Source organism: Dermacentor andersoni, chromosome 4, assembly GCF_023375885.2.
Source record: "Dermacentor andersoni chromosome 4, qqDerAnde1_hic_scaffold, whole genome shotgun sequence".
NCBI classification, from domain to species: domain Eukaryota; kingdom Metazoa; phylum Arthropoda; class Arachnida; order Ixodida; family Ixodidae; genus Dermacentor; species Dermacentor andersoni.
The window spans coordinates 176497333-176519766 of NC_092817.1; the positions used below are offsets into that span (position 1 = coordinate 176497333).

At 47.7% G+C, this 22434-nt stretch overlaps 1 protein-coding gene across 2 annotated transcripts in view; it reads right to left on the reverse strand.

Annotated features, from left to right (window-relative positions):
* The window catches only part of LOC126530661 (uncharacterized), a 158551-nt gene that overhangs the window by 62538 nt on the left and 73579 nt on the right, over positions 1-22434 (reverse strand). For both annotated transcript variants that reach the window (XM_050177928.3, XM_072287977.1), the window contains exons 3-4: positions 6115-6304; positions 2726-2774 (exon numbers count right to left, since the gene is read on the reverse strand). In XM_050177928.3, coding sequence (XP_050033885.2) covers positions 2726-2774; positions 6115-6304 — 239 coding nt within the window. The remainder of the gene's footprint in view (positions 1-2725; positions 2775-6114; positions 6305-22434) is intronic.

The window sequence follows — 22434 nt, forward strand, 5'->3', positions numbered from 1 at the left end:
CAAAACCATGTGGCCCAGTCGGCCAGCTGAGCTTCGCAGTGACGAAATCCCGCGAATGACGTGATGACGCGTGGCGAAATGCGTGTGTTCGCCAACAAATGCGAAAAATAAATTTTTGTACTGTTCGTTATCGACATAGAAATTGTGCTAATTATTTAACTACTTTCATTCTCAGAGAAAAAAAGCTGCGTAGTCGTGTCTATGGTAAAGTTGACATTAAGGGGCTTCAACCCCATGGCGGTTGCATGATTACCGACTTCCGTGAGATCGAAGTCGTCGTAATAGGCTAGAATCGACAGTGATTCCATGAGGCTGGTCATCATGAATAAAATAATCCGGACTGCGGGGTTTCAGTTTATTGTAGTAAGTGTGGGGGTTTGCTCGATTTAGAGCACATGCTGTGGCGCTGCTTGGCGTTGGCCGGTGATGGTTCTCGAGGTGAACAGTGTTGGCAGCGGATGCTGCACAGTGAAGTGCTGGCGGACCAACTCAGGGCTGTCCAGAGGGCCCGTGTGACGGCAGAGGGACTTGGCCTCTCTGTACCGACATGGGAGCGGCCCACATCAGTCCCAGACTGATCCCTCAGGACCTAAATAAAGTTCTTCATACCATACCATGTGAGGCTGGTGAGCGGGAAAAAAAAGCTAAAGCTTGCAGCAGGCCTCAGCAATATAAAAATACTTTTTGACTTGCATCATCAACAGGTGTGTTATAATTTCAACGTCAATAAAAATTTTTCAGTGTATGAACACAGGCCGGTAAAAAAGCTGCTATTTGGAGAAAGGTGAAATCGCTTGAAATCTTAGCAGAGTGTTAAATTTGTCAACTTAGTGACAAAGACCTATATCGTTGACAGGGCGGCCAACTTTTGGGACGAGTAAATTGACAGTGGAAGGAGTTCGGTTAAAACCCAGAGCAGCGAAATAAGGTGAGAATGCCGATAGAAATTGAACAGAGACGCAGTCAGCCCTGTGGCCGACGCCAGCGTTAGGCAACTGTCGGGCGATTGCCTATATAGGCGAGATACGTGGCTACCAGTCATAGCAGGGTGAGTCGGGGCTAAAATTTCGCACTCTAACTCTGGCACATTACATAAAATAATTCCATGGTGCCATTCTTCGACGACTGTATGGATAACAGTCTTCGCGCATTCACTATTGCGAACAATTTGCTTAGTGTGTCGCCTATCACATTCTCCAAGCGGCCAACATTCCTTAATGATGCCCTTGAAGGTCGCACAACTGTTGAACACAAATAAGTGGTAGGAGTTATTAGCGATGTCTTTCCGTATGTGGACAGCCTTTTTGGCCTTCCATATCTGCTATTGAAGAGTGCGGATATAGTATATAGGGTATAGGTATAGCATGACAAGGTACAGCATGAAAGACAATTAGGAGAACTGACAAATCCGGCATGTATATAGTCAAGCTCTTCGCACACGCGTAACACTACGGGGAACTATTTTGACAACTACAAGTAATCGGTACATCCTAGCCAAACGTATACCCGGCCTAGTGGCCAGTAGATGTGACGTAGTATGACGTACTAGCAGTGGACAGCCACGGAGCACGGAGCAACAGCGCGCTAGCCTTGCTTGGTTACGTAAAGCTAACGCCGCTTGGAAGGGCGCTGCCTAGTGCGTGTTGCAGCTTCCTATTTTCTGTTTCGTGTGCTCTGACAGCCGAAGTTCCTCATGCAACAGTTCCGCAGGTAATAATATTTGCCCACATCAAAAGTTGATATGTCTTGTGCGGAGAGTTTGCTTCAATTTGTCAATTGCGATAAGGCTGCTGAAACAAATGTTCAAAGATTAATGCATATATTTTTCCTAATTAGTGTATATTTGCCGCGTATCACCTTCACATCGTGGTCGCCACAACTGACAACATGTCCTTGAAGGCTGTGGCCTTTCATTTGAAAACGACCATTTTTATAGCGAAGCACTCTATGGCAAGGATCCAGGGATTTCTTCGTGGCGTAATATCGACCGCAAACTATCATCAATGGCTCATACGCGCAATGCAATGGCTCATACGTGCTTAACGCAGAGGCTACAAGCACTCAGGAAACTGAAGCGAACAGTGCATACATTTCTTTGAATTACGCATACAACAAACCGGGCAACATACATTTCAAGAAAGAACAATCTCAATACAAGCATCCAAACCACATAATTGGTGATAAGGCGCTCCTGCACCTACGTGCAATGCGCAGCACCTAGCCAACCCCACATCCGTTTCCCTGTAAATATTTACAACGACGTTACACCCGACGTTACAAGCTGCCGTCGCCACGGCAGCTTGTTTAACGTCGGGTGTGACGACCCTAGGCTTTCGTCCAAAATATAACTGACCTATCAGCTCATTGCAATGTTGTTGCAGCACTGCTATGGTTTGTAGCGGGCTGTCAGAATCACCATTACTCCTATTACTAGCATTATTCTAAGGTAGCATTAATGCTATTACTCTAAAGCCATAAACCATCGCACACCCATCAGCAGTTGTAGTTGTGGTTTTCAACAGGTTCAATGGACGTATGTTTTCGCAGAACCGCGATGGTGATTCAAATTTTTTGATAATAGTTTTCTCCGCAGAAACACACTGTATAAGATTTCGTAATCTAGGAATTAACGAAAATCAGTGTGAAATAATATTTTATAGCAATTTCTCACTCTTATAAACCAAGTATTTCCATATTTGCACGAGCTCCCTGGAAGAGTACTTACCTTTCCACAACAACGTTGTATGAGTCACCGCCTCTTCTTCCACAATGGCCTGAAGAAAAAAGGAACAAAATAATATAAGGGTGCAGTCGTTTAGATAACATATAATGTGATCAGTGTACGATCGATATGAACAAAACACTGACGGCGCAAAAAATGGCTGGCTGTGTTGCAAACGCCATTGCTTATGGAACATTCTTTTTTATAGGAGAGCGTGTGAAGATTAAAAAAATAAAATGTAAATGGACTGACAATAGAAAAACAGTAATGATGCAGAATAACTACTAAGGCTTTTGTTTAATGTACAAATGACTTTTCGTAAGGGTATTGCGTGGCTAATCATATTTGTGTAAAATTTTCACACAGTGATAAATTTCCCGCCGTATAGCTGCGTCTTCATAACACTTTCAGACTGTGAAAATGCTGTCACGTCGTAGCCACGGTGAAGAAAGAAACACTGCCAAAACTTAAACGTAATTATGTATCTCCTTATTTGGCGGACTTGTGAGACATCGGTAACGAAGAACTATACTGTAAAGAAATGTTCCGTGCGCGAAGCGTCGTCTATTTATACATAACTCACCGTGACGTCCTGTGTAATAATCTTGCTGGCGAACATTGGAGAATGTGAAACTACGACTAGAATTGCGAAGTGCCCACATTCTTAACTCAAAAGCCCTGGTTTACTTTAGAATTCCCGAAACATTCACCAACTTTCACCTTTTGTATGCAAGTCCTCCATCTGCTATCTAAGCCTGCGTGCGGTTCAGGTAATTATAGTGCGAGCGAGGAGGAAAGAAGGCTTCATCATCATCAGCCTAGTTACGCCCGCTGCAGGGCAAAGGCCTCTCCCATACTTCTCCAACTACCCCGGTCATGTACTAATTGTGGCCATGTTGTCCCTGCAAACGTCTTAATGTCATCCGCCCACCTAACTTTCTGCCGCCCCCTACTACGCTTCCCTTCCCTTGGAATCCAGTCCGTAACCCTTAATGACCATCGGTTATCTTCCCTCCTCATTACACGTCCAGCCCATGCCCATTTATTTTTCTTGATTTCAACTAAGATGTCATTTACCCGCGTTTGTTCCCTCACCCAATCTGCTTCTTTCTTATCCCTTAACGTTACACCTATCATTCTTCTTTCCATGGCTCGTTGTGTCGTACTCAATTTCAGCAGAACCCTTTTCGTAAGCCTCCAGGTTTCTGCCCCGTAGGTGAGTACTGGTAAGACACAGCTGTTATACACTTTCCTCTTGAGGGATAGTGGGAACCTGCTGTTCATGATTTGAGAATGCCTGCCAAACCCACCCCAGCCCATTCTTATTCTTCTGGTTATTTCAGTCTCATGATCCGGATCCGTGGTCACTACCTGTCCTAAGTAGATGTATTCCCTTACCACTTCTAGTGCCTCGCTACCTATCGTAAACTGCTGTTCTCTAACGAGACTGTTAAACATTACTTTAGGCTTACTTTCCTACAAAAAAAAAAAACACGACAGAAAGAAGGAACGCAAACTGACTTTTGTTTTCATGCTTCCGCCTGGGGGAGGGTGTCATCCGTGCTGGAATTCTGTCGGTTTGGATGCCTACTGGGCTCGGCACACCAGCTGTCAGTGGTTACACATGTCCGAGCAGGACTAGACGGCCACCCACTGTTCTATTGTGGGATGTACGATGGTGGGTGGTGTAGTTGCATGGGGAGAATCCCATGTGTTATGATAGGGCGATGCTTATCCCTCATAGTGTGGGTATTTATCGTTGAAATTTCGCGAAAATATGCCGAATTTGGTGTGACCTTTATAGGGACACTAAAGCGAAACAGTAAATCAGTTTAGACTAAGAAAGCATTGTTTGAGAACTCTGCAGGCAGTCATTTCAAAATAATAGTTTGATTATTAGATGAGAAAATGAAGGTCGAAGTATCAGTATTTGAATTTCGCGCCGAAGCCCCGACGCCGGTACGCCAGTGTGACGTCAGGGATTCCGAAGTATGGTTTCGAACTTGGGCTGGGTTGACTGAGTAAAGGCAACCGGAACTTGCCATGTTTAATATTTGGTTCCTTTAGAACACAATGTAGCCAATATGTGCCGCTATTTACTTAAAGAGGCCCTAGAAAGTGCGTCAAAATCTATGACGTTACAGCGACCAGGTGGGAGACCTTGAAGGAGGCATCGCCATCAGTCTTTTGTTCTTGCGCTTTTTCTCGATTAGCAAACGTCTTATCGTGGTAAGAGTGGTGTTTTCGTCATCGTAGAAATGTAGTTTACTGATGTAGAACAAATAATTTTTCCCTTTAATGTCCCTTGAACATAGGAAAGCTGAATGAGGGTGCCATACAAAATGCGCCTGCTACTTTCACACTCATTACTTACACCGGCTTTAAGGCAGTAATAAAAAGCTAATCATAAAATGTTTGTTAATTGGTTACAGTAATTCGTTAATTGTAACGTTAATGTGCTGATGTTGCTTTATTATTAACGTTAGTTTTCGTTAATTTGTTTTGTTAAAAAGGGAATAATGAGTGTTTGCCACTAAGTGGCCAGTCTCCGTGCATGTCCACCCTTTTGACTATTCGGGCTGATGTAATGGAGTTAGGCTATCCGCAACAAGTGCTTTTCAAAATTGTGCAAAATTTAGAATGATCACCCATTATGTGACAGAGTATAGTACCGATAGCAGGAACGCGGGCAAAAGAAGACGCCCTCACGGTAATACTTACGTCTAGTAGTGCTGCTTGGCCCCTCGAGTACCTTAGGACATTCCACCATTTCTGGTTAACATCCTGCCTTCCCTTTTTATTTTCTGCTCCGCCCCCCACCAAAAACGCCACTCTGCAATTCTCGTTCATTTACTTTGAGCCTCGAAACAGACGCAATAAAAATGAGTTACTACATTCACGATAGCTTTAACAACTGTTAACGTGGCTACGCTGTGAAAATACCTTGAGTGTTATTATTTCCTCTTTCATGAAGCCTTTTTTTATTATGTTCGCATGACCTCTCGCCGCTTCTCTGAAAGTCTAACACATATTAAGAAAAATGAATCTCTTCTCGAAGCTAAGAGAGAGCTTCGGTCCCCCAGCATAGCAGCCTGGTGCTCTGACCATCCGGCAATAATAGGACACATGCTTCCATCGCACCAACGGCAAACAACAATTTGACCTAATCGCCGGGGGTCCCGCAATGCGTAGCACCGGTGTAGTCGAGCGCATGCCCGCGCATGTTTGCTTGCAACGCCACGGGAACGAAATAGACGAATCGATATAAAAATTGAATAAGTTGTTCACCAGACTTCGCACCACACAGATCCGAGGATGTGCGTCGGATGTGTGCAAGCGTTTGTGGAGTATTACATTGATATCTTGTGGGCTTATGCAAAGAATGCACTAACCTGGAAAGATTCGCCATAGTAACTGTCCGTTATCGCACGGAGTGCGAAGGTATAGAATGTACCAGGTCCATAAACATGGTTGTTTTTGTCGCTGCTCCATTTGTTCTCGCCATCTGTCGCTCCGAGTGGCTTAAGCTGGGAAAATTTCATCAAGCAAAATGCCCTTCCATTACCGATCGCAATCTCGTATCTGAAAGAAAAGAAGCACACATTTGTGGCACATAGTAAAGATGAATTTTAGAAATGGTACGTATGTTAGACATAAGTATCACTTTATTAGTAGGCTTAAGTAGATACTAATGGGTTGGAACGCGCCTCCGAATAAACTGCCTGTTTCTGACAAAAACATTCTAGAAAATCACGTTTACATTTCATGACGGCTTGGTTGCAAAAAAGAGGCATATCTACACCATTATGCAAAAAAGAGGTGAGGCGTGCAGACAGGACACAAGAGTAGAGAAGTGGACAACACGAACGCAACTTCTCCGCTATTGCGTCGTGTCTGCACGTCTCACCTCTTGTTTGCATAATGAATCCCTACCAACTAGCGCAGCTTTCTGTCATATCTACACCACATTTCTTTATTGTTGAATGCGCCCCATTCTCTTCAAAAACGACGTAAATGAATTGGGAAGTGGGTCCTGTGAAGTGGGTTTAAAGGTGTGTGGAACAGCTGCTGGATTAGAAACAGTGGCGCGCTGAGGAATGGAAATGTAGTTCAATCAGGTCGAGTGTTTACGCGTTTGCGCTGGCCGCTTGCTGACGAACAAAACAAGCTCTCCCATTATTGCGCGTGCCAGGTTGAAGAATAGAATGCACATGATTTCGTTTTTCTTCTTGGTTTAAGACATGCTATCATCGGCGACCACTCGCTTTGTTAGCCCTTATTCTAAAAAAGCAACCAGGGGCCCTATAGCGTAAAACTATTCCAATATGTTTTTATCAAATTTGCGTAACCGCCGACGCAAGCATCGGGCGGTCAGCCGCAGGGTTGTCTGAACAGACCAATCAAACGCTCTCCTCTTTCATGGGAGGTCACTTTTATTTGCTGTAAAAACGAATAACATTGCCTGCACTGAGCGGGTTGTCTTATCTAATTGGCTGGCAAGAGGTAATGAGCACGCTCAAGGGGAGAAGGATTCGATGGGGCTGAGCCACTGCACTCGACAAACGGATGAATAGGATGGTGCCGGCGCCTGTGATTGGTCCACATTCTCTTACTTAGCTTGCGGTGGCTTGTCAGGAATCGCGCCTGCATTCAATGGCAGCTTAATAATGACGCTAAAACAGATGCTCAGCAAAGATGAGTTGGAAGAATGAGGTCGCAAATGTGCCGAAAGTTTTCGAAAACGTTATACGGCCACGCAAAAAGTTTTTTTATACGCAAACATATCCATGCTCTCCGGCAGGTGTGAGTAAGCAGTGCCTGAGCGATCGGCGGCAGCCATCTTTTATTTCCTTCGGAACGGGACAGCTTGCGGGTTTCAGAAGAAAATTCACTTTTGTTCTTCATATTCATGCATCTTTAACGCGTACACGTCACTTTGACGCGGTGAGTCCTCGCGCCTCTGCGGCGTCGCGTCACATGCAGGTGAAGAGGCTGCAGCTCGAAAACTTTTGACCAGTAGCAGAGGACGAATGGCGAAAAGGCGTCGAATCGGAAATAGCTATTTTTCTTTTGTTCTGTCCAAACATGCATAATCAGCGTGTACACGTCATATCAGATATGGAGCTATCGCAGTTTTGTGACCTTGCGTGACAGACAGGTGAAGTGGTGGTGGTCCAAAAAAGGCTTCTGACCAATCGCGGAGGGCTGATTGCACAATTATAATAGAAAAGTTTAGAATAGGGGCGCTATAACGTAAAACTATTCCAAACTTTTCTTTTCCGATTCTGCAATTAGGACACCGCGGTTGGTCAAAAACTTTTTTGGACCACCCCCACTTCACCTGCCTGTCACGCGACGTTACGAGAACCGCGATTGCTCCCCATCTGATATGACGTGTACACATTGATTATGCATAATTTGACCGAACAAAACAAAAATAGGTATTTCTGATTCAACCCCTTTTTGCATTTGCCCTCGGCTATTGGGCAAATGTTTTCGGGCTGCAGCCACTTCGCCTGACTCAGACGCGACGTCACAAAACCGCCAAAACTTATCGTGTCAAAGTGACGCGTACGCGTTAAAGATGCATTAATAAGCCGAACAAAACTGAATTTTCTTCTGAATAGCCGCAGGCTGCCCGTTCCGAAAGCAATAAAAGATGGCTGCCGCCGATCGCTCTGGCACTGGCTACTTGCCCCTGCCGGAGAGCATGGGTTTATTTGCGTGTAATAAAACTTTTTGCGCGGCGTGTAACGTTTTCGGTAACTTTCGGCACACTTACGCCCTCGTTCTGCCAACTCTTCTTTGGTAAGGATCCGTTTTAGCGTTATTCTTATGCTTCCATTGCATGCGGCCGCGATTGTGGACGAGCAACCGCAAGCTAAGTAAGAGAAAGCGGAATAATCGAAGATTCCCGCAGCACACTTTTCATCCGTTTATCAATATTCGGTGCACTTGCTCGGCCCCTTCGAATCCCTCTCCACTTGCATGCTCTTCGCCTCTTGTGAGCCAATTAGATAAGACAAGCCGCTCAGTGCAAGCGATGCTATTCGTTTTTCAAGCAAACAAAAGTGAGCTCCTATGGACGAGGGGAGCATTTGATTGGTTTGTTCAGACAACCCTGCGGATGACCGCCTGGTGCTTACGTCGGCGGCCACCCGAATTTGACGTCAGGAGATTGGAATAAAAACACATTGGAATAGTTTTACGTTAAACGGCTCTTGTTTTACGTTATAGCGCCCCAGGGCGACTGCAGTTTGCATGGCAACATGAAGTACTTTTCCAACAAAAGTTACGGGTCTTGGGTTCAACTCCTGGCTTTCTGTCGGCACTCCAATCACATCGACGTTGAAAACATCAGTATACTATCCTGCTTAATACGTCTGCTCCGACTCATTCGAAAAGGTGTGCGTGTTGGTCGCGCGAAAGACACTCGATCGGGCTAGTTTCTAAATAGTGGTGATGGCATTAACGAAGAACATTCATCCCAAGCCTTTCGAAATATTCAGCTATTATGTATTCTAGAGTCTTGGCCTACTGCCAGAAGTGTAGTTAAGCTCCTATAACAGTGAGCTAAACAAACTTGCATTGAATATATTTTTCGATTTCTGACGGTTAATGGCTTGTCAAGATCAAGGACGATGAAAGCAAAATGTTACAGATCGCTTATTCAGGGGCTATGCACGACTGGCTCGTATCGGAGCGCAACAAGATCAATGACCTAATCAGAAGAGTCTTCAAGCTTTCCTTCGGCCTTCCCATCCGAACGCACACAAAAGACCTCCTCAATTTGGGAATTCACAACACGTTCTAAGAAATTGTTGACGCCCAAGAATTTTCCCAGTTTGTCAGACTCTCCGGTACCCCAGCGGGCCGAGCCATACTAGGCAAGCGGGGACGTAACCCCACGGTCGTCAGTCTCGACGCTGTGAAGCTGCCCAGCGACGTAAGGTCCAAGATTTACATACACCGGATGGCGCGAAATATGCATCCCACCTACAACGAAGGACGAAGACGAGCCAGGGGTAAAGCTCTGCTCGCCAGTGCCCCCTTGAACAAGAACCGAACATGCTTCGTAGACGCTCCTTCGTACGTCCAAGAAGAGGCCTTCCCCTCAGTGGTCATCGACTGTGATTCTAAAATGCTTAACTGCGCTATCGTCCGCACTTCTGTTTCCTACGTTGCAGAGCAGGTTGCTATTGCTCTTGCATTGACGGACTGTGTACATGACACGATTTATTCGGATTCCAAGACCGCTGTCAGGGCCTTTCATATGGGAATGGTGGCTCCCCACGCCCTACGTATCATTTAAAGTGCCAAAGACATGAAACATCCCTTTTTGGCGTGGTTCCCTGCGCACCTTGCAACCATTGAGGGTGCCTCGATCAACCCCAACGGGGAGGCGCACTCGGCTGCACGAGGTTTGACTGACCGTGCGCTGGGCAACGCGTCCTCTCCTGGGCGACCCGAGCCTCTCTGCTCGTACAACGAAATCTGCAAATATAATAATCTGTCAAGAAGACTCCTACCTTCGCCGCACTCCTCGCTGTGTAGGGCCCTGGCAGTCACTCTCACACTTCTGCAAACAAGCACTTATCCGAGCCCCGCGGCGCTGCACACAATGTACCCCGAACGGTTCCCAAGCCCGGACTGCCCTCTCTGTGGTGGTTATGCGGACTTCGAACATGTCCTGTGGGGCTGCGCCTCTGCCGGTCCCCCTTTCACTCAAGAGGAAATGATGAAGCTAATTAGGGCCCAGGATCAGACCTCTCAAATCCTGGCAGTCCAGAGGGCTCGCGAGAGGGCCGTCAGCTTTCACCTGATGGTCCCTGAGTGGGCCTAGCCAGGTGACGTGGAGTTTGCTTACGTCTATAGTGAACCAAATAAAGTTGTTTCACTCACTCACTCACTCCAGGCACCGATTAGATTACCAGCGCTATGCTTAGAAAACAACGATAAAGTCATGAAGCTATGGCAAGGGAATTTAATGAAAAGTATGGGCTTAAGGGAGAGATCCCCGAAGAGTGAAAAACTGCAAAAATTATTACGTTTAGAAAACCCGGAAAGAAGCCATCCGTGCAGGCGCTCAGGCATATTTCACTGATGTCTTGCATGGGAAAGCTCTTCCAACGGGTGATAAACACTAGGCTTAAAAATTTCATTGAAGACTGGGGCTTGTTCCCGGCCACCATGTTGGGCTTCCGCAACGGCCTTTCGGCGCAAGACGTGTTCCTCCTGCTACAGAAAGTACTCAAAGGCGTACCCAAGGGTGGCGAGCACCTACTGCTAGCTCTTAACCTGAAGGGCGCCTTTGGAAACATACCACATAAAGCGATATTATCCGAGCTTCATATTGTTACGTGGAAAGACGCAGACGTAAAGCTATTGCAAGTATATTTAGAAGAAAATACGCCCTATTTGTCCTAGAGGCAAGAGCCCGCGCTAGCCTCTAATCGTCGTCGTCGTCTTCACACTGCTCGCCTCTTCGTCATCGCAAATACTGTTCCGTAGAACCGCCCCCAGCGGCAAAAGCGCCGTCCCGGAGTGACTAAAGGCCAGACTCGGAAGCAGTGTAGTAGGCCTTGAGCCTACTGACGTGCACGACATCGCTAGATGCCAGAGTAAAGGACGAGGTTGAACCCACAGGAGCGATTTTGCACGCCACAGGCGTCACCTGGCGCAGCACGTGGTAGGGCCCTGTGTATCGCGAAAGGAGCTTCCCTGAAAGTCCGACGTGACGAGAGGGCGACCACAGGAGCACGAGCGCAGCAGGCGAAAACTGTACGTCATGGTGGCGGGTGTCGAACTGACGCTGTTGAGTGGTTTGAGAGGCCGTCAGTCGAGTACGGGCAAGCTGGCGTGCGTGGTCGGCCAGGGCGATGGCGTCGCGCGCATACTCGCTTGTTGAGATCGCAGTAGGAGGAAGTGCGATGTCAAGGGGCAAGGTCGGTTCGCGACCGTACAGTAGATAAAAATGGAGAAAATCCAGCGGTGTCGTGCCGGGAAGAATTATACGCAAATGTGACTTAAGGAAGAACAATGTCCCAGTCGTGGTGTTCCTTGGAAACGTACTTCGACAGCATATCGGTAAGAGCACGGTTTAACCGCTCAGTCAGGCCATTGCTTTCAGGACGGCATGAGGTAGTCAGCTTGTGTTGAATGGATCAGGAACGCACAATGTCGGCGATAACATTCGAGAGGTAGCTACGACCACGGTCACTAAGCAGCTTTCGCGGGGCGCCATGCAGCAAGATAACGTCATGCAAGAGAAAGTCAGCTACGTCAGAGACGCAAGTGGTAGCGAGAGCGCGCGTGATAGCGCATGGGGTGCGGTAATCAGTTGCGACGGCTACCCATTTGTTCCCAGAGGATGACGTGGGAAAGGGGCCGAGGAGGTCTAATCCTACACGAAAGAACGGTTCCACAGGGACGGGTGATAGGCTGGAGATGACCGGCAGGTATCACGTGAGGTATTTTCCGACGCTGGCAGGGATCACAGGGAGCAACATATCGTCTGACGGAGCCAGCGAGACCAGGTCAGTAGAAGCGGCGGCGGACGCCGTCGTACGTGCGGGTTACCCCAAGATGTCCTGCAGTGGGGGCGTCATGCATCTCAAAGAGCGCAGTCTGTGGTAGATGTTTTGGCACGACAAGAAGATCAGATCCGTCAGGCAGGAAGTTCCTTCGGTAGAGAATGCCGCCCTGGAAGACATATCGGCGAACGAATGGGTCGGTAGGTGTAGAGCACAGACGCTCGATGAATGCTCGCAGCGATAGGTCTCGGTACTGCTCATCGGCGATGTTAGCGAAGGCAGACACAGAGAAAATGCCGTTGGCGGTACTACTGTCAGCGTGGTCAGGCTAGTCTAACCGGTAGCCAGACAGGCAGTCAGCGTCATTGGGTAGTCGGCAAATTTGTAGGTGACAGAATACGAATATTCTTGAAGGCCCAGCGACCAAGTCTTCCTGTGGTATCTTTCAGTGAGCATAACCAGTAAAGCGCGTGATGGTCTGTGACAAAGGAAAATGGTCGGCCATATAAGTATGCGCGGAACTGCGCAACCACTCAAACTAGGGCCAGACACTCACGCTCAGTGATGGAATAGTTCCGCTCCGAGGGTGAGAGGAGCCTGCAGGCGTAAGAGATAACACGGTCGTTGCCGCGCGGTGTTGTGCCAGTACTGCGCCAATTCCGCGACCGCTGGTGTCAGTACGGACTTCGGTAGGCACAGAAGGATAGAAATGGGCCAGAACGGGAGGCATTGTGAGGAGGTCGATTAGATGCGAGGGTGCAGAGTCCTCGTTCTCGCCCCACTGGAAAGGGACGTCTTTCTTCAAAAGCTTGGTTAGTGGTCATGCTATGGCCTCGAAATTTTTCACGAAACGGCGTAAATACGAAGAAATGCCGATGAACCTGCGCACATCCTTGACACACTTCGGAACAGGGAAGTGCGTAAGAGCATGAATCTTGCCTGGATCCGTTTGCACTCCGTTAGCGTCAACGAGATATCCAAGGACGATAATCTGGCGATGGTTGAATTGGCACTTCGATGGGTTGCGTTGCAGACAGGCTCGACGAAAAACGTCCAGGACTGTTGAGAGGCACTCGAGGTGTGTAGCGAACGTTGGGGAGAATACTACAACGTAGTCGAAGTAGCACAGGGACGTGGACCATTTGAAACCGTGATGAAGGGGGTCCATCATGCGTTGAAAAGTTGCAGGAGCGTTACATAGACAGAACCGCATTACTTTGAATTATTAAAGACCGTCGGGTGTTAAAAAAGCAGTCTTCTCGTGGTCGAGATTGTCCACGGCAATCTACCTGTAGCCGAAGAGAAGGTCAATAGATGAGAAATAGAGAGCACCGTGGAGGCAGTCAAGGGCGTCATCAATCCGAAGTAGGGATTCACGTCCTTTTTGGTAACCCTGATAAGGTGCCGATAATTCACGCAAAAGCGCAAAAGCCATTCTTCTTTTTTTACCAGTACAACAGGTGACACCCATGGACTACATGACGGTTCAATAATGTTCTTGGGAAGCATTTTGCGAACTTCTCCTTGAATTACTTGACGCTCAGCCGGCGACACGCGATATGGGCGGTGATGAATAAGAGGGGCTTCGCCGGTATTAATGCGATGTTTAGCAGCTGTAGTTTTGGCGAAAGGACGAACGTTAAAGTAAAAAATATCGTGGTAGGAAAATAGGGTGCGGTAGAGCTCACGAGCGTGCTCGCACAGCATGTCGGGCGCAATCATTTTCTGTGTGTCGGCGATGGTATAAGTTGACGACTGCGATTGTAGAGGATTTTCGGCTGCACTGTCGTCTACTGCAGAAGATGCTACTCAGTGATCCTCGAATGAGCAAAGCTGGGCCAGAGACATCCCGCGCGGCAGCACCTGTGTCGTCAAGCCAAAATTGACCTCTGGCAGGCAGACGCAATTCGTCGTAATAGATGAAACTGTATAAGGTACTATGATCCCGTGCGAGAGGACCTGGGATCGACACCCCGCACCTCCACCAGAGATGTTACGTAGGAAGACGCAGAATAAAAGCTATATACAAGTATATTTACAAGAAAATACGCCGCGCTTGGCAAAGAGGCTACAGCCCGCGCTATCCGCTAATCGTAGTCGTCGTCTTCACACTGCTCACGACTTCGTCATCGCAAATACTGTTCGGTAGCAATATAATCGGCTCTGGAGGAAATTTCTTTATTAAATTCGAGCATTCCTCACAGGAAGGGAGGCTACAATAGGAATACCGCATGTCAAATCCAATTCGTTTCCAATGCCAAACAAAGGTACGCCTCAGGGAGCGATCATCTTTCCTCTACTACTTAGCATCGCTATGTGTCGACTTGCACGGACCCTAGGCGGTGTCCCGCTACTGGGTTATACTATCTACGCGGACGACATCACCATTTGGGCCTCGCGCGGGTTCCTAGCAAAGAAGGAGCGAGCCCTCCAAGAGGCGCGGCCACTGCAGTTGAAGATTTTGCCAGGGTCAGCAGCCCCAGCTGTGCTCCCCAAAAAATCGGAGATAATTCGCATCCACGGGAAACGATATAGAAGTAATGGGAACATATAAATTGAAATCGAAAATCAGCAAATCAAAGAAGTCGCTGTTGCTCGAATCTTGGGATTCTGGGTTCAGAGCAACGGCAGGGCCGGCCCCACTATCAATTTCCTTAAGTCGGCAACAAAACAAGTGGCAAGGATGATTCAAATAATCACCTTGCACAACCGAGGCATGAAAGAAAGCTACACTTTCCTATTAGTATAGCATCGTAATCAGCAAACTAAGATACAGACTCCCTTTTCACATGTAATAAAACTGAGATACGTCAATATGACAAGGTAGCCATCCTTGTTTATTCTCACTTCTTCCTCTCCTCCTCTCACCTTTCCTCTTCTTCTCCCTTACACTCCCCATCTTTTAAGCCTCACCCCTGCTGAGGTGATATGGAGAGACGTTGCTTACAGCTGCAACCTCTCATTCTCCACTGTTCATATACCCAACAATCCTGAGTACGCCTTTCTGCGCACATATTTTCGCCACCTAGAACGGACCAAGAAGTTTTACGTCGGTTCCTGGTATTCCTTTTCGCACCAGCACAAAGTCGTTTAACTTCATATAAGTATATGTCCCCGATGCCTCTTCGCGTACTAGCGTTTCATCGCTTCGCGATACCGGCTGCGCTCCTCAGTGGTTTTGATTCGTTCAGTAGCTGAAGTTTGTCGGAAATTCAAAGCTCCTGGTCGGCGGTCAGTTTCGGCACTTCAGCATATGTGGCAAAATGGGGGCTACATCCCAGGCTTGTGGTATGTGTCCGGTTATGGTGTGCAACGACTGCTTCTAGGCAGCACTTTCATCCTCCTCGGAAATTTGGGTACATGGACATAAACTGCTTTATATCACGGATAACTCTCTCTGCCAATACACTTGCTTGGGGGTGAGCAGTGCCGAGGCACGGCCCCGCGACTATCTGCCCACTGCTGAAACTTCTTCCTATGAATGCGCACGCGTTGTCAGAGACTACGACTTTCAAATTCGAAAACATCGCTCGGTAACACTATTTGTATCTTCTTTTCGAGGGCGTGCAGCTTCCATTCTTGTGCACTGGTCAATTGTAACTAGAAATGACTGTGTTTAGCGCGCACCTACGCTCTTCTTTTTCAACTCAGCAAAGTCCACATGCACTACTTCAAGAGGTGCGTCTGAGTGACGCGGTAATACGAGCTCGTCGGGCCGGGGCCAGTACATTGGCTTATTGACCTCGCAGAAGTGATATGACCGAACATATTTGTCCGTGTCTCTCTTCATATTTTTCCATGTGCATCTTCGTAGAAGTTTATTATAGATTCGCCAGAAACCATCACGACCACTAGAGTCGGGAGTGTCATGCTACATGTGGAGCACGTTTGGAACGAGAGTCTCCGGCACCACGAAGCTTCCATTGGCAAACTGTAGACTTTCGGATCTTCCCCATAGTTTCGTCATGTTTAGCACTTCATGTATAATTTCGACCACCAGTCTAGATAACGCATCTGCATCCGTCAAGCCGCTGCCTACCCGGTGGATAATCTCAAAATTATACTGCTGCAGTTCGTTTATCCAGCGCGCCAGCTTTGCTTTTGGCTCCGACTGACTGAGGAGATAGGTCAGAGCCTGATGGTCCGTTTACAGTTTGAACTTTCTGTCGTCTACGCACGATCTAAAGTATCGCACTGCCATGAGGACAGAGAGGGCGTCCTTCGCCGTGGTAGAGTAGTTGAGCTGCGTAATGTTAAACCTGCAGGAACAGTACCCTACGACACGAAGTGGTCGATTTAGTGAACTGCAGGCCCTCTGATACAGCACTGCCCCTGTACCACAATTTGACGCGTCTGTGTTCATTTCAAACGGCAGGCTGAAGTCAGATAGAGTTAGTACTGGGTGAGACGAGATGCGGCGCACTAGTTCTTCATAGGCTACTTCACAATCACCCAACCATATAAAAGGAACATCCGTTTTTGTCAACTCGGTCAGGCACTTTGTCATCTTTGCAAAGTCCTTGCTGAAAGCCCTGAAGTGGCCTGCTAGTCCAAGGAAGACTCCCAGCGAATCAAGATCGTGCGGCTTCTTAAGTGCGGAAATCCGATGTACAGACTCTTGCTTGGTACTTTGGTAGCACCGTTGAACACACTACCGAGAAAAAGGACGATGGGCTGAAATAAATTACTCTTTTCTTCGTTTATCTTCAGATCGGCATTGCTGAGTGCTTGTAAGACCTTCGCCAGGTGTTCCGTGTGCTCCTGCTCAGACCTAGAATACACAATGATGTCATCAATGTAAACATTGCAAAAAATTACCATGTATGGCTTTAGCACATTGTGCATCATCTTCTGGAAACATGCGGGTGAGTTCTTTCAGCCAAAAGGTAGCCTGTTATCTTCGTATATGTCGAATGGTGTCATGAAGGCGGAAAACCTTTTAGTCTCCTCTTACAGTGCCAGTTGCCAGAAGCTTTTGCACAAGTCCAAGCGAGAAAATATCTTACAGCCCCTGGTTTCATTGATGATTTCGTCGATAAGTGGCATTGGAAAGGGAACTAAGTCAGTCTGTTGACTTGCCTGTAATCAGTACAGAGAAGAAATGTGCCATCTCCTTTAGGAGCAATAGCGATCGGAGAAACGAAGGCAGAGGTTGATGGGCGGATTACACCTGCGTCGAGCATCTTCTGTATTTCTTCCTGCAACCAATGTTTCTTCTCTCGCGACGTATTAAAAGTCTTGCGTTTAAGTACAGTCTAGTCGCGAAGTTCAAATGGTACTCCAAACTTTGACGTAGCCTTCGGATAGCCCCCGACGCATATTAGCTCTGAATGCAGCTTGATAACGCCCATCGCTGTAATGGGTTCCGTTGATGTTCAGCAAGTGAAACCGAAGACATTTGATGGCCATCTCGAGTAGTGACTTCTCGATCCCAGTAGAGGTTAAGTCGTAGCTGTTGCATGACTGGGCGAGACAAGAGCAGCGGAAATTTTACTCCATTGAGTACGACAGCCATAGTTAAGGTGCTCTCTTCCTTTATACGTGATCAACACTTCCGCCCACTCATTATACGTCTGTTCTTTGCCGTCGTAACTATAAACTATCAGAGAATAATGTTCCACGATGCTAAGGTCCGGAATTTCGCTCTTGTTTACAACTGTTATCCAAGCTCCACTATCTGCTAAAGCCTTGACGTCCCTCCCATTTGCTAGCACAGAAATCTACACAAGCTTGGCACAATCGGTAGGAAAGGTGGTCTCTTTAAGAGAGAGGGGGTCACCCCCGATATCAACTTGGTCCCATTTTTACACCCCAGTGTTTTATATTCATTGGATGAAGTACTGTAGCCGTTAGAAGCACTCACTTGATGCTACAAAGTGCATAAATATTTCATATTTGTAAGCAAGTCACCAACAGTATGTGGAGTTCGTCATTGTACCTCTTACTGCATGCTCTTCGCCAATCCTAATATAATCAGAGGTACGAGCGACGAGTCCGATAACGTGGAGTCAGCATTATGTAGCAGCCTTCTCTACTCAAAAAGTATTCAACCAGAGCGCCCGAATTATTATTGAAGCCTATAGCGCTGTCCCAGCTCTGGGGCTTATTCTCGGAGAAAGACATTAAAAAACTCTCGCCACTGAGCCCACGACCGGTGCACTCTTTGGGTGAGTCATGCCAGCTTTTTGCTATGCCTCCTAGGTACAGGCGCATATTCATTACCTTGTCAAGGTCATGTCGCCAACCATTTTGGTCGCACGCGTGCTCCTAGAATCTCAGCCAAGCTTGCGCGTTTGCAGGTGACGAACCGTCGTAAACATCCGGTTTTACCGGTTCCAACGACGGGCTCCAAGAATGCTGGAGGAAGTTTTTCGTCACGAGCTTTAGTATTTGTTGCTGGTTTTCACTGTTTCTCTGCTCCAGTTCCATTACATGATGAAAAATGTCTTGCGCTCTCTCATATATTCGGCCTTGTTCACTCATGCTGGTCGTACACGGTTACGTTGCACCACCACTCACCCTCAACAGCGAACCGTCCTCCGTGGAAAAGGCTTGCCACGCTCGTGTGTCTGTCGCCGTCCACGCAGATTTCTATAACGTCCAAGCAAATAGTCCTCAGTGAAACGAAGCGGATGAGGTGCACAACACAGGTTCGAGTCCTGTCGACTGCGCCAAATTCGTAATAAAACTGAGATTCGTGAATTAGAGGAGGTAGCCATCCTTGTTTATTCTCACTTCTTCTTCCTCCCCTCCCCACACTTTTCTTCTTCTTCTCCTTTACATCACACACTAAACAAAATGGAGGAGGAGCTGGTTGATTCTATTGTCAGAGGCGCCTACAAAGGCTCCTTGCGCTTACCGGGAGGCACCCTGACAGACAAGTTCCTTGGTCTTGGTATATAAAAACATCCGCCGAGCTCAAGGCGGCAACTTTAATTTCACAAAGCCAGACACAAAGCCAGACAAGATCGGGCAGAGACATAATGGTCCGGACAACCCCGAAAACTTTGACGAGTAGATATTCCCGGGGCAGTTCGAAGTAAGGTCTCAGTCGCTCCTGACCTGAGAAATATGCACAAAGACAGAAACTAAAAGAGAAGAGAAAAGAGGGCGAAATGGTTAGGCAAACTAGTCAGAAACAATAAAAATAATTGCGCCTCTCAGTACCACTGCAAGCGTGCGGTAGTCAAGATCATGGGCAATGACAAGTCTAACCTAATCTCAAGCGCCTCACTCATCACGTACTGTACTACGAAGGCAAAATGCTTCCCCATCGTCTTGGCAATCCAGGACCGGCAACGGACGGGGCAGTCGTACAACACCATCATCTCAGACCTTCCGGAGGCATGCCGCATCTTTATGAACGGCCGTCTCCCTTTCAAGGTTACCAACCTCCTTGGAAAGGAACTCAGAAATGTGTACAGAGTAGTCAGGGTCCCGGGACACACAGGACTGGAGGGGAGTGAGATGGCTGCGCTTTAGCTCGAGAGACGATGAACGGAGCGGAGCAACCATTGCCCTCCCCTTCACAACCCGCCACTTCCAAGGAAAGCCGTCGCAAGGAGCAGGATAACGATCCGGCACGTATGACAACGCGCGATATTCTTGCTCACCAGTACGGCACGCGGGAAAGATACGGCGCCTCCCACATATCTTGGCAAGGGAAAGACGCAATAGATCTCCGCAGGTTTCAAACGGGGGTCTAACCAAATTTATTAGGTTTGAGCAAAATTTTCCCACCGACGTATGCGCGTGCTTGTCAGTGTTGTAGCGACTCGTCACCGTTTAAATGCCCACTTAGTTAGGTATAATCTAAGGAACATACTGGAACAATGTGAGGCTCAACTCACCAGCTCAGAGCCGAAGGTGCAATAGGCTCTTCTGGGTCCCATTTGGCTAGCAGCAGAAGCCAGTGGCGTCCTGGACTTGGGGCGCCACGCACCAAGCTCGTAATCCCATATCCCCATTTCCCCAGTTCTATAAAGTTATTCTCTCTCTCTCTCCCTCTCACGAATCGCGGGAGGTATTTCCTCTCACGAGTGGTAGATGACCTCCTTCATGCCTGCTCAATTGAAGGTAAGCTCACCACCACTAATCATCCACAGACGATTGGACTAATTGAGTGGCTGAGAGAGAGAGAGAGAGAGAGAAAAAAACTTTATTTGGTTCCTTCAAGGATTTAGCGTCTCGAGGTCTCGGTCGTCTTGGGCGCCGGCGACTTGGAGCCTCTTCCGGCAAGGGTGGGCCCCTATTCCAGGGCTCCACTGAGCCTAGCTACCTAGCTGAACCGAACGCTCACTCAGATGCTGGCCATGTATGTTTCACCCGATAACATGGCTGGAACCACATGTTGCCATTTGTTACGTTCGTGTAGGATTCGTCACGGCGTGACAGCGTAGAATATTCCCCTTGTTATTTACTGTTTGGCCAACGTGCTGCACTTCCACTGGGTACCCTCCTTCCATCGGCTCCTAACACAGTTTTATTGCGAAAGCAATACTGCTCGCACTTTCGGCCCATTGGTGGTCGTGGCGCCTCCTTACACAGCTGCGCGTCACGTGACCTTGTGATGTCACGCCAGACCGAGAGACGGGGCCCCAGCTCGCGGCATCGATGGTGGAGGCGAAGCCTTGCGCGCCGCTGCTGCGGTGCTACCCAGAGAGGGCGCTCGCTGTTGTGACGTCATGCTAGGAGGATAAATGGGGCTGCAGCTCGGCTCCTCGCAGTGGTAGGCGCGTTGCCTTGCGCTATGTCGGATGATGTATAGCCATAAGTTTTCCAAGGGCAACCATGTCCACACCATCAGCCGAACCAAGGCGCAGCCATCGCAATCTTCCAGGCTTAACCAAGCTAAGCCTTCAGCAGTTTTTTACGATTGATATCGCGATCGTTACGCAAACAAAACGTCAATGGCAGACGAAGCTTAAGGGCACAGGGTAGGTACTATTCTTCCCATGCATTTTAGGCTGACCCTTTTTTCTCATGAACTGCTGGCGTTAGAACATTAACCTTGGTGGCATTGTAATCAGCAAACTTAGGTAGCGTTATTGAACTAGGATTATTTTTTTTAGGCTTAGTTTTTGTTTCCTTTTTTTTTACTGGACCCACCAAATTATTACAGCCAAGATCTGCAGTACATAGCCTGTAAGTAAAAACCCCCTACAATAATATTTATCATCCTAGTTCAGTAGACTGTATGTAATGTATGCTCAATATCTGGAAAATATCTCCCTAGCGCTTGTAGTTTCTGAAAAAAAGGGCCAAATGCAGCAAAATTTGGTGTTTTGAGATAATTGACTTTGAAGTGGAAGAAAAAGCTTTATTGCAATATAGGACTATACAAACAAATCCTGACGCATTTTTTCAATGGCCACCAGCCTGGTAGTCCCCTCCATCACCAACACTTTTCTGTGGTAGCTGCCTTGTTTTCCGGACCTCCTTAGTGACCAGTCGTGTAGCCCTCTCTGCAAAGTACAGTCGCCGCTGGTCAGCTTCGCGCAACCACTGGTCTGTGAACCGTCCTGGAGAAACTCCGAATGACCTCAAAATATTGGCTCGAGCAATGCTGCCGTCATTAAAAGTTAGCACAGCATCCATTGTCGCTATTTTCAGTGTCTTGACACCGCGAAAGACATTCTTCGGAGCGCGCTCCCATACAACGTTGTTCAACGCCTCATTCGCGTTTTGAGTTTTTTCATGGAGACATCTCCGGAGAAGCTCAGGCTTTGAGAGCTGCTGAAACACCGGCTTCACTCCCTCAAGGACCGGTGCCGGGAGAGAATCCTTGTGGATGTAAGGTTCGCCATTCATCTCGCTCTTGTTGAATAGGCACCTCGTGTCGGGAGCCTTTGGACACAGGCCATGCGAAGGATGGGCATCAGTGGACGCCATATGAAAATAGGTTGCCCATACGGTCTTCCGCATGTCGTCCAAGCTCCCAACATTGTCTCCTAATGGCCAAGCCATAATATGTCTGAAGTTTGTTGATCACTGTGTCAGTCAAGCGTCCCCGCCAGAAATAACTTTTCCGTCGGGCAGCTTGTTTCCTTTGTTTTCTTCTTTGAGTCTTTGAAACCGGGTCCCCATCCTTTTTTGGACGTGGCCAATATACTCTAGCTTTGAAACGTCAACATGATCTCCATATGGCTTTGCTGCTTGCACAGCAACGAAGCCTTTGCT